General features: G+C 35.9%; 1 protein-coding gene across 9 annotated transcripts in view; it reads right to left on the bottom strand.

Annotated features, from left to right (window-relative positions):
- Positions 1–14,334, bottom strand: part of DMD (dystrophin) — a 2,565,910-nt gene that overhangs the window by 1,957,425 nt on the left and 594,151 nt on the right. For all 9 annotated transcript variants that reach the window (XM_043895268.1, XM_043895262.1, XM_043895270.1 and 6 more), the window contains exon 2: positions 14,061–14,122. In XM_043895268.1, coding sequence (XP_043751203.1) covers positions 14,061–14,122 — 62 coding nt within the window. The remainder of the gene's footprint in view (positions 1–14,060; positions 14,123–14,334) is intronic.

Genomic DNA, 14,334 nt, shown 5'->3' with positions numbered 1-14,334 from the left:
CAGTATCTTAAATGTAAGCATTATATTCAAATGTAAACAAAATGTTAAGATCAGTAGATAATTTGAAGAATGACTTTGAAATTAAAAGAGTTCCCCAAAATAAATCATATAAACTAACAAGAAAGCAGGACCACAGAAAATATGAACAATACAAGAGGCAGAAGAGAACTGCAAGAGAAGTACATTGGAAAGAGACTGTAAGAGAGAAGTGACTATTTTCTGAGACAAGATCATCTGGATATTAAAAAAAAGAAGAAGCAAAAAAGGACGAATAGACTAAAAAGTATTTTATGACATAATATCTCTAAAAAAATTACCTCCCTTGAAACCTTTCTCGGAAAGTTACCAGAAATTATAGTCTACTAAAAACAGAAGAATAAACCAAGAAAGGCTTCCCTGGTGACTCAGAGAGTAGAGAATCTGCCTTCCCATGAAAGAGACTCCAGTTTAATCCCTGGGTCAGGAAGATCCCCTGGAGAAGGAAATGCCTACCCACTCCAGTATTCTTGCCTGGAGAACCCCATGGACAGAGGAGCCTGGTGGGTTACAGTCCATGGGGTCATGAAAGAGTCAGACATGGCTTAGCAACTAAACAACAAGAAACCAACAAACATGATGAACAGGATGTATGGCTCTGGGGGTCAAACAGAGAAGAGTAGAGACAGGTCTTTGGAGAGTAGCTACCTATCAGGATCAAGACCAAGCATTCTAGAAGGTGGTATGTATAACAAGAGGCTTGAGTTCTCTTAACTTGAACACCTTGGACTATGACAATGGTAATCACACCTTCTTCTGATGCTTTCTGCCCTTTTTTGTTTCTTTTTGACTTACACCGTAAGTATTTTGTTACCCAGTACTTCACTCATGGCCACGTGAGGTGTCTCATTTATTTCTCTAGTCACCAATTCTAACAAAGTTTAAGCTGTGCTTTCAAACCTGATTATTTTTTTACCCAACACATGTCTTGTAAAATCCTTTCAAATCCCATACCCCATTAAGCACAACATTACATAACCAAAATCCATTGGCTCTCATACCCAACTCAGCAAAATAAAAGCCTGTCAGACAAATGACAGCCTCATGCGTTCTTCTCAGAGGGATTCAATTGTTCTTGCCTTCACAAGAATATAAATGACAATCACTACCAATAATTGAATATTTACCATACGCCAGGTATAATTCCATGTGGTTTGCATGCAGAACATCTTTTAAATAAATATCTGATGGGGAAGTTGAGGCTTTGAAAGGTTTAGTAATTTACTCACGTTTACACACACTAAGGGGTGAACTGGGAATTCTGAATTCAGGATTCTAAATCTCGTACTTGTCCTCATGACCACATTAAACCAAATATTTCAATATCTAAAATCAAAGTGATCAATAACCCTCCAAAGTATCTCTCTTTTCCTTTTTGTCTCATTTCTTTTCCCAATCTGTAGTACCTGTATCAGCCTAATGTCCTGAAAAACTACCTGATACTCATCAATGCATTCCTCATTCTCCTTTTCCAATCATTAACCAAACTTTGTTGTCTCCATCTATCCAACCAGGTCATCCCCATTTATATCATTCAGGACTCATATCAGGATTTTGCCATGCCTTGGTGGAAAGGTTCAGGAAGCACTTGGAAATATGGATCTTAAGCTCAGTTTTACAAATGCAAGTTTGGAAGTTTGCATACTCAAAAATCATTTGCTCAGTGCTTCCAAAGTTTCATGCCCAATTTTAGGTCCTGGGTAGAGGTGATGTTTGAGGATACGAAAGAAGATGAAAGAGAGTATTCAGAGAAGAAAGGACTGAGATCATTGCTGGTATGACTGACTTTGTTTTCAAGTCTCTTACAAGTTTCTTTCTCCCTTTCTTCCTTCTCTGTTGTCATTCATTCCATCCTCTCAATAATCACGTATTGACATCACTATATACCAGGGAGTGTGTTCTAGGTTGAGTACATAGTGATGACTGAGTCAAGGTTCAGACCCTCAAGAAGTTAATAGATGCAAAATATATGTAAATAATTATAATGCAGTCAACAATGGTTCTATATAGTAATTGCTATGAAGAAGGAAACTATAGGTAAATCAAGGCTGTCTCTGCTTATGTATGGCCATCCATACTAGATCATAGGAGAAGAAAAGATCAGGTTAACTCTAGTGCAATTGTACTGAATTACATACACATTCATTCACACAATGATAGTGGTATTTTGTATTTTCTCTCTCTTTTATTTTTTTTTTGAAAATTGAGATAACTTCTTCCTTTCTTCCTCCTTCCCTCCCTTCCCTCTTTCTCTCTCCCTTTCCCCCTCTCCTTTCTTTCTTCTCTTCACTCCTCCATCCCTCACTTCCTTTTTTCTTTCCTTGTAACCTTGAGGTAAATTTCAGAAGCTGAAAATAAATACTCTTCCCATGAAAAGATATCCAAATTAAAATTATTTTCCATGATTTCTCATGAGAAATTTAACTGTACTTTTTAACCAAATTCTGTCCTTCAATAGTCTTTTTTTTTTTTAATCTCAGTAAACAGCCATCCTGTTCTCCCTTATGTTTAGGTTAAAATTGTTTTTCTATACTCTCTCAATCTAGGTATCTAGTCCATCAGCAAACCCTGTTATCTCTACTTTCAAAATGTATACAAACCATGGCCATATCTCCTCAGGTCCATGGCTAACAACCAAGTCCTAGCTCCACACTGAAACTGAATGATTACACTAGCCTCTAGCTCACCTCTCATGTCTAGAGTGTAACTTATATTGCTTCTGTTGCTGATGTTGCTTAGTGACTAAATCATGTCCAACTCTTTGGGACCCCACGGGCTCTAGCCTACCAGGCTCCTCTATCCATGGGATTTCCCAGGCATGAATAATGGAGTGGGTTGCCATTTTTTTTTCTCCAGGGGGTCTTCCTGACTCAGGGATTGAACTCAAGTCTCCTGCATTGCAGGTGGATTCTTTACCACTGAGCCACCAGGGAAGCCCCACATTTCTCTGCTGCTGCTGCTGCTAAGTCACTTCAGTCGTGTCCTACTCTGTGTGACCCCATAGACGGCAGCCCACCAGGCTCCGCCGTCCCTGGGATTCTCCAGGCAAGAACACTGGAGTGGGTTGCCATTGCCTTCTCCAATGCATGAAAGTGAAAAGTGAAAGTGAAGTCGCTCAGTCATGTCCGACTCTTAGCGACCCCATGGACTGCAGCCTACCAGGCTCCTCCATCCATGGGATTTTCCAGGCAAGAGTACTGGAGTGGGGTGCCATTGCCTTCTCCCCATGTTGCTCTAGTCACTGCTTAAGATTCTCGGCCTCCTAATCTACCATAATGGAGAAGCCAATGCCTTTACAAAGGTCAATTAGACCCTACCTGATTTGGCTTCCCAACACCAATTCAGCTGTGGCTCACAACACTCTTCCCCCAGTCACTCTATTTCAGTCACCTTTCTGTCCCTTGAAAACACACAAAGACCTCTTCTTCCTTCTGTCTGGAACTTTCTTCTGCATGACATCTGAATGATTCATTCTCTTCCTGCCTTCAGGTTTTGTATACGTCTCTTCAGAGAGATTTTCTCAGGATCCACTGTAGAGAATAGCCACCCACCCTATTCTTATCCTTTCCTCATCCTGTTTTATTTTCCCTTTGAGTACCAACCACTATCCAAAATTCTATATTCCAGGTGCAGAGAGATAAAATAAGTTGACAAATAAATACAGAAAATGTCAAATACTTTGCTAAATGTTTCCTTGTTTAATTTAGCTCATCTGGTTCACAGAGCCCTACAATTAAAGAGATTTTTTTCTCTTTCATGTTATGCTCAGAAACCTAGAGCACCTGACATGTCACAGGTGCTCAATAAATAATAAATTAATGAATATAGACTTTATGTGTATTTATATAAAAACATGTCTTCTTAAATATAAATGATTATTTATGAAGAATATGAGCTTAATGTATGGCTATAATATTCAAAATATATATTACCTAATATAATAGTTGCAGGTAGTTTTAATAATAGGACCAGGTCTTACAAAAAGCACTATCCATTGACCATGTACCAGATTGACCACAAAGTTTATTCACGATTTTCCATAAGATGTTATGGATAAACCTGAACAAACATTTTGGTCAACACAATATTTTGAAAAGATTGGTTTTCTGGGTGCCAAGTGAGCTAAATGAAAGAAGAAAACAGTTAGCAAATTCATCCATAATTCTCATTTGTCCTCATTAAATGACAGCTAATATTAAACCATGGGGGTGGTTTCACTCACATTTCTAATTAAGGGGTCTGCTTGTGTACATCTGTCAGTGGGCTACAATCCTGGACAAGACTGAAAGTGATGACTTATTTACTGATCACCTATTGTCTACTTTTATTGTTAATTCTCTTTGTACATAGAATTGAGACAGTGAAATTAGTTTAAATTAGAGTAAGATTAGGCAAAGGACTCTTTAAAAACCATACTCTGCCTTTTATTGTACATGAACTTTACAAATCTGCCTCTAGCTGCATTGCAAGAGAGATTTTTATTGCTGAACTTGTATCAATGTATTCATGTTAGATTTGGTTTTAACTCTCTGTGTTCTGGCTACCATGATCATAATTGGATAGAGAATTCTAGGAGGCTAAAGGAACCCAGGTCAAGTCCAAAACATAACCCTTAATGGAGCACCAAGAAAGAGCCTCAGAATACCACTAAAATAAATCTCTCCTGCAGAAGCAAAGTAATGAACAAAAGAGAAGTTGAAGGACATGGTATATGCATTGGAAACTTTCTCTTAGTAAGAAAAACATATCATTGCCCATGAAATAATTGCCGTGAAAGAAAACAAGGAGATACAGTTGACAGTAATGCCTGGATGGGCTATTTTTTTTCCCCCAGAACATAGAGTTCAACTATATTAATTACTTTCTTTATCACCTATCAAACCAGTCAATCCTAAAGGAAATCAACCCTGAATATTCATTGGAAGGATTGATGCTGAAGCTGAAGCTCCAATACTTTGGCCATCTGATGCAAAGAGCTGACTCACTGGAAAAGACCCTGATGCTGGGAAAGATTGAGGGCAGCAAGAGAAGGGGGCAACAGAGGGTGAGGTGGTTGGATGGCATCACTGACTCAGTGGACATGAGTTTGAGCAAACTCTGGGAGATAGTGAAGGACAGGGAAGCCTGGCGTGCTGCAGTCCATGATGTCGCAAGGTGAAAGTGAAAGTGAAGTCGCTCAGTCGTGTCTGACTCTTTGTGACCCCAAAAACTGTAGCCTACCAGAATCCTTGGTCCATGGGATTTTCCAGGCAAGAGTACTGGAGTGGGTTGCCATTTCCTTCTCCAGGGGATCTTCCCAACCCAGGGATTAAACCCAGGTCTCCCGCATTGTAGGCAGGTGCTTTACCGTCTGAGCCACCAGGGAAGTCACAAAGAGTTGGACAAAACGGAGCAACTGAATGACAACAAATCTGCTTATAGGACAGAGTACCTTTCTCAGATATGTATGCCAATCAGATATATATTAATTGAGACCTGTAACATAAGAAGAGTATTATAAGCTTATATACATGTAGTATATATATTGGTTGGGTTGGTTGAAAAATTTCTTCAGGTTTTCCTATACAATGTTATGAAAAACCCAAAGGAATTTTTTGGCCAACCCAACATTATATATATATATATATAATATATTATATATATATATAATATATATATATCTGTTTGGTAGGTTTGTGAGTCTTTTAACACCAGTCCAATTCTATTACTGAGTAAAGATCCCTCTGAATAGATCTCAACTTCAATCAAGGATAGTGATTCTCAGCTGGAGAAAGATCATTCCCCATTGAGGCTTCATCAAAATCCTAGATGAAGTTTCCTTAAACCTTCTCTACCGTGGACCTGATTAAATTGCTCATGTTCTATAGCAGTTATTTCCAGTGTGGTCCCTGAAGCAGTAGCATCAGCATGTCTCTCCACTGCCTGTTCAAAAACCTAGAGTACCTGATATACAATAGATCTCAATAAACAATTAGTTGGCGAGTATAGACTATGTGTGCGTAGTGTAAACACCTGACAATTAGTTTTTCTGATGATAATGTAAGGGCTTGATATTAAACTTTTGATTGCCAAGGCATCTACTTCAAAGGCATCTATTTGGGATAAGCACATAACCAGCTACATAACTAGATAAAGAGTCAGGCTGCCTCACCCATGCAAGTTACCTCTTTTAGAAAGCCTAGATAACTGAGAGTTTGATTTTTCTCTTCCAGCATTTAATTCCTACTCTCACATTTTAAGTTCACCAACAGCGAACCCACAAAAACCGAAGTATCCCACCCTTGACCCTAATAAAGGCAGAATCCCAAGTTTTCTCTCTCTCTACTTGTGACCTCACTATGTGGTCCCAGGCATGCCTTGTACCCTCCAGGTTTAGAGCAATAAACTAAAGTTTTTGTTTTTTTTTCTTCAAAGTTCCCTGATGGTTGTTGCTGAGATGCTTCTTGAAATAACAATAAAGAATCACAAGAGTCAAAACAGTCACTACATTGACTACTCAAGAAGTATCTGTGGGGACCCCCACAGGTACTAAGGGATCAGGTGGGTGCCCCCAGTATTTCTAGCCAATAGCAACATTACTGATAAGCTGACTGACTCAAAACAGTGTATTACTGTGAAAGCATGTTTCCTTCAATATAAACGGTTGTTTATGAAGGATAGGAACTTAATTCACAGACAAACTATTAAAAATATGTCTTCACAGTCTGACACAATAACTGCAGGTAATTTAAGTAAGAAGAATGCTTTCTACCTGGGAACTTCTTAAAAATCAAAGTTCTTGGGCCCCCCTACAGCCACAGAATCAGAAACGCTGGCTGTGGGTTCTGGAGATCTATGTTTTAACAAGCCCTGAAAGTGACTGTGATACAGCGTGATGATGAGTGTGTGTGATATCAAACAACTCTACAAAAAAAGGTAACTCAATTACATTTTCATTTTAGATCCAGATGTCTATTCCCTAAGTATAAACTCGAGGCTTCAGATTCAATTTTGAAGGAAGAATTAGTGGTCCTAAGTAGGGAGGGCAGTCTAATTGCTCCATAATTGCCTTCTGTTGTAGAACTTCACATTTTTCAACCAGAAGTTGAATATTAACATGATCAAACTGATATCTCATTCTTGGCCCAACTGGCCCCAACAATACATTTATTCAGGCATGGCATCTTGCTCTCTCTCACAACCTCCATTCTCCACTCACACAGATCTCCTTGGCCACCTGTCATGTGACAGGCCAAACTTCTTTAAGTGTTCCATACTTCTGCATGCAATTCTTGTTGCCTCCACCTTTCTTTAGATTGTCTTTGGATGGACAATCTCAGATTAAATGTCACCTCTTTTCAAAAAGTCTTCCTCCTCTCTAAGCAATTAGTCATTTTTCCATCTACGTTCTCATAGCACTTCTATTATATTAAAGGTCAAATTTTAATTATGTTATATCATTACTTCTTCCTTCAGATGACAATCTGGAGAAGAAATCATGTTGAATTGTGCCTTTTTCAGTGTACAGTACTATGCCAACTACAGAGTTGGCAATCAATAGATATTTGTTGAATGCTGAAAGGTTATTTTAGCAACAATATAGCTCCAGTGGGACAGTACCAGAGTGCCAACTATTCTTTCCAAAATGAAAATAAATCTCTAAAGTCAATATATGTTGTTTTACTAGAAAGTTATGTAGGGCCCTAAGACAGAATGAATCGGATAACTAATGCATTTGCCTATCAGCTACAGAGAATTGTTTTTTGCCAGCAACAGTCATGCTAATTGATAAATATTTACATTTGCCAGTTAAATATTCTTGCCACTGAAACCATTCCATACTAGGTAGGTATTGCAATCAACAACTTCATTTCTGTCATAAGATATTTCAGAACATAGAGCAAAACATGTATACCTTCTAACACTAGCTACAATTATTAAGAGCTCAGTAACAGTGGATTGATAAAGAATAACATATTTCTAAGAAAGATGTGCAACATAAACAATAAATTATTTGTCTTTCATTGAAAACAGTGAGAATGATCACAGTCTAATTTTCCTTTCATTAACTGAATGATATCCTTTGTTACTTGGGTACTTTGCAAAGATTAGATTCGGGAAAACATTCAAGGGAATGGTTCTCAATGGATTAGACCATTAGCATAATCATCTCTATTGCAAACACTAGACACATCATTCTCGAAGTCATCTTAACATTTTGTGTAGATGTCACGGAGCCCACATGCCAGTAAAGTAATATCTTGCATTTCTCATCAAATTATTTTAAATCAATATTTAAATTATTTCTCACACTTAATAATGTGCTAATGTCTAATGGAAATAAAAATCAATATTAATAAGTAACAGTATCCACAATTTTCTGATGATATTAAAAATTAGATTATGTCACTCACTAAAATATAATATGTAAAAGGTTTAAAATTTAATGTATTAGAAATCACTTGGAAAGAATCAAACATTGATTGAGTTTTGGGGTTATTAAACATCCAAAGGTAGGCTAAATTCCTGTTGGTATTGCAAGCATTAAATCTCTTCTCAAATTTTCAATGAACTCAAAATCCTTTTCTACATCTCATAAAACCTATCAATTGTGTGATGTGTCCCAAGAAAAATGCAGCATTTTGTAGATGGAGTAGTTGTCACAATAGTAACAAATATGGAAATATCATGGGGTTTAAAGTCCAGTTTCCTGGCTTCCAGCTTCATCCCTTCCCTTTACCTTGAGTAAGCCACCTAAATCTCATTAGCTCATCCTGAATATTTATCTCATGAGGTCAGTACAGCAACCAACCATGAAAGCATATCTCAAGAGCATTATTAACATAAGGCTATATGGGAACCAAAAAGTTCCTATTCTTCACTATTTCTGAAATGAGGATTTCTATAGTCTCCTATACCAATATTCATCTCTCCAAAACAATCGTATCGAACAATTCAAGTGCTACCAAAGACTTATATGGGCTTATTATCATGATCCAGAGACTTAGTTCACTGCCCTTCAATCTCCCTAGTGACCTAATTCTTCCCGATACCAACTAGGAGGGAGAAACAGAAGGCCAGGAGCATACTGGTTTGTGTCTGTTCATATTTATGGTGAATCTTCCATGACACAGCAGCTCTGCTCTATTACTTCTGAAAGTCAGGCCCCTTGTACAAGGTGGTGGTTTAGTCTTAATAAATCATGTCGAGTCATGTCCTACTCTTGTGACCCCTTGGACTATAGCCCGCCAGGCTCCTCTGTCCATGGGATTCTCCAGGTAAGAGTACTGAAATGGGTTGCTATTTCCTTCTCCTGGGGATCTTCCCAACTGAGGGACTGAACCCAGGTCTCCTGCATTGCAGGCAGATTCTTTACTGACTGAGCCACCAGGGAAGCCCCTCTTGAACTATGGATATATATAAACTTGTTCGTACATATATGTTTAGAACTGACATAGTGGAAAGGTACATACAAATTGTTATCTCTTGCACTGAAATAATGTTTTTCCCCTATGTCTCAGTATATATATATATATATAAAATCCTCCTTTTATATAATGAAACTGTTCAACTAATTTAAAATATATAACATACTTACTGTGTGTGCCTGCATGTTTGTGTGTTTGTATATATGTGTGTGTGTGTGTGTGTGTGTGTGTGTGTGTGTACTGAGGGCATGAATTGGCATAGAGAGTGTGGCAAGGTGATGAAATATAAATATATGCTCTATTCTCTCTGTTCCATCCAAAGAGAGTAGCCAAAACCATCTTCAAGAAAGAAATGAGCAGGCATCCAAAGAAGTGCCTAAATATACTATTCACTGAATTCAGAAAATATATTACATGATAGCAAAATTGGCAATATTTTGTTTTCTATTTATACCATTTTTTATTAATTTATGTATTATTTTACTTTACAATATTATATGTTTTCTCATAAAGCAGAACTATACATATAAAGAAAACAAGACTCTGAGAATTTGAACTTTAGGTGTACCTTTCTGAAATGTCTTCAAGTGTGGATATAGTGATTTCTCCTAAGGCTCCATGGTACAGAGCTGTGTAAAGAAGCCTTGTTTACTGACTCACAATTTTAGTGTGAATTTGTATTATATCATGCTCATGATACTGTCAAGATGGTAAATTATGGTGAATTCTTGGGAAAATATGTTGCTTCAGTTGATTGTATCTCATGTTATTGTTATCATGAGAGGGTGTATCTGGTGTTTTGGCGTAGGCATATACATTGCATGGGCTTTCCCTTGTGGCTCAGGAGTAAAGAATCCTCCTGTCACGCAGAAGACAAGAGTTCGATCCCTGGGTTGGGAAGATCCCCTGGAGAAGGAAATGGCAACCCATTCCAGTGTTCTTGCCTGGGAAATCCCATGGACAGAGGAGCCTGGCAGGCTACAGTCCATGGGGTCGCAAAGACTTAGTGACTAAGGACAGGACTTAGTGACTAAGCATACAAGCACATACATTGTGGCAATGAAGACATATGTGTCAATGAAGACATTATCATATCATAAACCTTTGAGAAGTTCACAGACAAAATCAATTACACAGTTTTACTTCATATAAGTCTAATACAAAGTTGTCTACTACTTTTGGAAAAATTACAGAAAGTGAAGTTAGAAGATGGGAAAAAGTTAATCGCTAAATCCAGCATCAGATCAAACCTATCATATAACTCACTGATAGATGGTTTAAATCTTTCAATTGATCTAGTAGTAAATATTTTACCCCACAAATTGCTTTTTCCTCTAATGCAAACATCAAGCAAGTTTTATGACAAAAGTATTGGTGGTCATGATTTCAAAAGTGTACTTTCCTTAAATGATTTTTTGAAAGAACTTGTGTGAATGTGCAAGATTTTTATAATGTGAATTATATTTGTGGTATAGTAAATACTAAACATTTTTTAGGATTATAAAATAGCTATAATTTACAAGAAGAAAACATTTACCTTAAATTAATCTTACCTAGCAATGGCTTTGTGTTTATGTGGTGATAAATATTGTTTGCTTATCTTTATAGAATAGATGTGATAAATCACATTCTAGTAAAAATTTGGGGAATTGAAGGTTACTAGAAGACTTATTTTGAAAAAGAGATAGGGCCTATTTTAAAATGGAACTGGAAAAATTAAAAAAAATCAGTTGGATTTACTACAAAGATACTTTAAGCTTCAAATGACACAAGATGATAAGGTTATATTTAATCACATTTTCCTCTTAAACTGTAGCTTTACAAAATAACCAGAAACTACTTTGCTGTCTCCCTATACTTTACAGGTATTATACAAAGGTGTATATGTGTATATATGCCTCACTGATAAACCTTTTACCTCATCATATTCATCTTTATTGTTGTATGTGTTTCTCTGTGTCCAATGTACCACACAGACAGATGATAATGTTTCACTGCTTTTTCTGTCTTTTTGAAGCCTTCCTCAGCTTTTTTTTTTCATTCAGAATGTCCACTTCTCTTAAATTTAGTATATACTTAATTATCTGTACTACTGACCAAAGGTATTTATTATACATATTTGGTGTACTAGTAATGATCAACGGGATTATAAAGAAAACACACATTCTCGCGTCGCTCTCTGCTGTTCCTTCCTTTAGAGTCAGTCAGTAGAGCTTGCTTCCTAAAGGTTTCTGGATTCACTCTAACTCAGTACTGCTTTCTCTGACTACCTAGAGACTACTTAGTGCTACTCCATTTAGCAATTATCCAACATCTCCCAAATATGTATGTTCCATGAGATCAGAAAATTCAACTTTAAACTAATATGGTGCCTCCTACAGGCCTAGACTTCTGCTCAATTTCAGGTAGCAGTGAAATAAATATATGTCAAATGACATATCTCACAGCTATGTTTATTTTTTGGTACCACCGAGTAGCTTAAACTGAATCAATTAGCTTTCTCTTCTCATTATCTTCAAAAGCATCTAGATAAAATTTAGTCATCCAACCTGAAGTCACAGCAAGAAAGAAACCAGGTAACATGGAAAATATCTTTCAGATCTCTAAATGAAAAATCAACACACACACACTCATATAAATTTTATCTCTAAATAGCTTCCCTCTATTTTTATTAATATATTTATTTATAATCCTGATACCTAAGATATGCCCAAATATGAAGCTCAGACATTTAAAAGAATGGTGACTCTCCTGATCCAACTTTAATAGGTTCAGGGAGAATACTTATAAAATAAATGAAGTAAGTGGGAGTTGAATTTGGGGGCGGGCTATTTGTAAAAAAACAGTAAACACACTCATGGGTGTGATTATTCCACAGCTTTTAAGATATGAGGGCTCCTTAGGGTAGGGAGTGCCTAAGACAGTGCTCACAACGTTTCACAGAATATAAGACATCAAACTATATTTGTTTATTAGCACATGAATTATGGTAAGCAACACTTAGAAATGTCAATGTACAGAGACTGATGATCTATTTAGATTTGTGGGAATGAGAATTCACAATGTCTATCATGTTTACACTCCTTATTAAAATAACTAATTAGTTTAATTCAAACATTCAGGGTAATTATTATTATTATTACATACATTATTATTATGAAAAAAATCTCTTTATACTTTTGATTTGTTGATAGATTTGCTTGAAAGCTTTTATCTATTGTCTGCTACAAAGTTCTGAAATTAAGAAAATTTCAATGAGGCCACTAGATACAGTAATTAAACCAGACACAGCTATCTGATAAATATTCTCAGAGTTATGAGTTCCTATCCTAAATATTTCTGAGTTTATTTTTCATTTGTATTATTATAATTTTCTCTTTTTATATTATTTGCATGCCACTTACTTAAAAAAAGTTGAGATTTTTAAAACATATTTCATTCCTATGTTTATTAAAGTTCTGTAATAGCTACTTATTAAATACCTCAGCAAGTAAATATAAATGGAATTTGATTAGTTAAAATTCAGTAACTTTACTTCTTGCCAATATACTAAAGAGCACCTGGTGCAATTCTGCTGTCAAATACCACAAAGAATGGATGATACTCTAAAACCTTTTGAAGTAGTAAAGGGAACACTTTTTAGACTGCATCTCCCAGTAGATTTTTTGGATCTACTGCCAAGATTTTCACAAAGTGAGACAGGCTCAAGAAAAGAGTAATTTCTATATATTAAGGGTGTCAGGCATTGTGCTAGAAATTCTCACACAATGTGCCTCTTTTAATCATCACAATAACATGCAAAATAACCATTATTACTATTTCACTTCTCTTAAAGCCTTACATATAGGATCCATATTTTGTTAGTTTTATACTTCCGTTATCTGTATTTGACTGATTATACAGGCGTGCACACACACACACACACACACAATAGAAGGATGAGGAAACTGACTTACAAAACATTTGACTGATTTGCCCAATCCACAATTATTAAATATAAATCAAGTCTTTCTAACCTTGAAACCCACAGCAAACCCCTTATATTTCACTCTTAATGGTAGCTTTCAAGGTAAGAATATTTTACTCTGTGTTCATGTAAAAATTATCTAGAATTGTGCTATTGGTCACGAGTTAGTTGCATTTGCAAAATAAATAAATATTAGGAATATGGATTGATGTCTACATATAAAGAGAAGAAACTTATCATTGGGGCCAAATAGCCTATTCATTTTTCCTGTACTTTGTAAAGATCAAGAAGGACCAATAAAATGATTGTTTTCAGAACAATAAAGATTTCTCCTGTCTTCTTCTAGTGTATGATATATGCCAGCTACTTGATGAAGATTGCTGAAAAAAATCCTCTGGTGACTTATGTTATTAAAGAAACTAATATTATGAAGAAGAATCAAAGATATGTTTTATTAAATTAAATAATTTCTCTTTACCACATATTCTGTTGCTTCTTCCTTAATTAAAAGTCATTATAATATTCCCAGATTTGCACAGTTAAAACAGACTATGAGGAAAATGATATGGACATTTAAATCACACACATACACAGTTCATTTTGAAAAATCAGCATCATGTTTCAATAGAGGAGCAACAAAATATCCTTACCTTAGAAAATTGTGCATTTATCCATTTTGTGAATGTTTTCTTTTGAACATCTTCTCTTTCATCTACAATGTAAAAAGAAAAAAGAAAAAGAGATATCATTAAGAAGCAACTTTGGATATCACTCATATTTTACAACCAAAATAACTTTCTGTTAATATACATTAGTGTTATTTTATATTTAGTAGCAAATTCACTGATAATGAAATCGAACATGAGTGATGTTGTTACTGAGCATTCAAACTAAAATGAAATCTGAAAAATAATTGATACAGTC

This window comes from Cervus elaphus, chromosome X, assembly GCF_910594005.1.
Source record: "Cervus elaphus chromosome X, mCerEla1.1, whole genome shotgun sequence".
NCBI lineage: Eukaryota > Metazoa > Chordata > Mammalia > Artiodactyla > Cervidae > Cervus > Cervus elaphus.
Note: the sequence above shows the minus strand (reverse complement) of the source record. Positions and strands in the feature narration are given on the sequence as shown.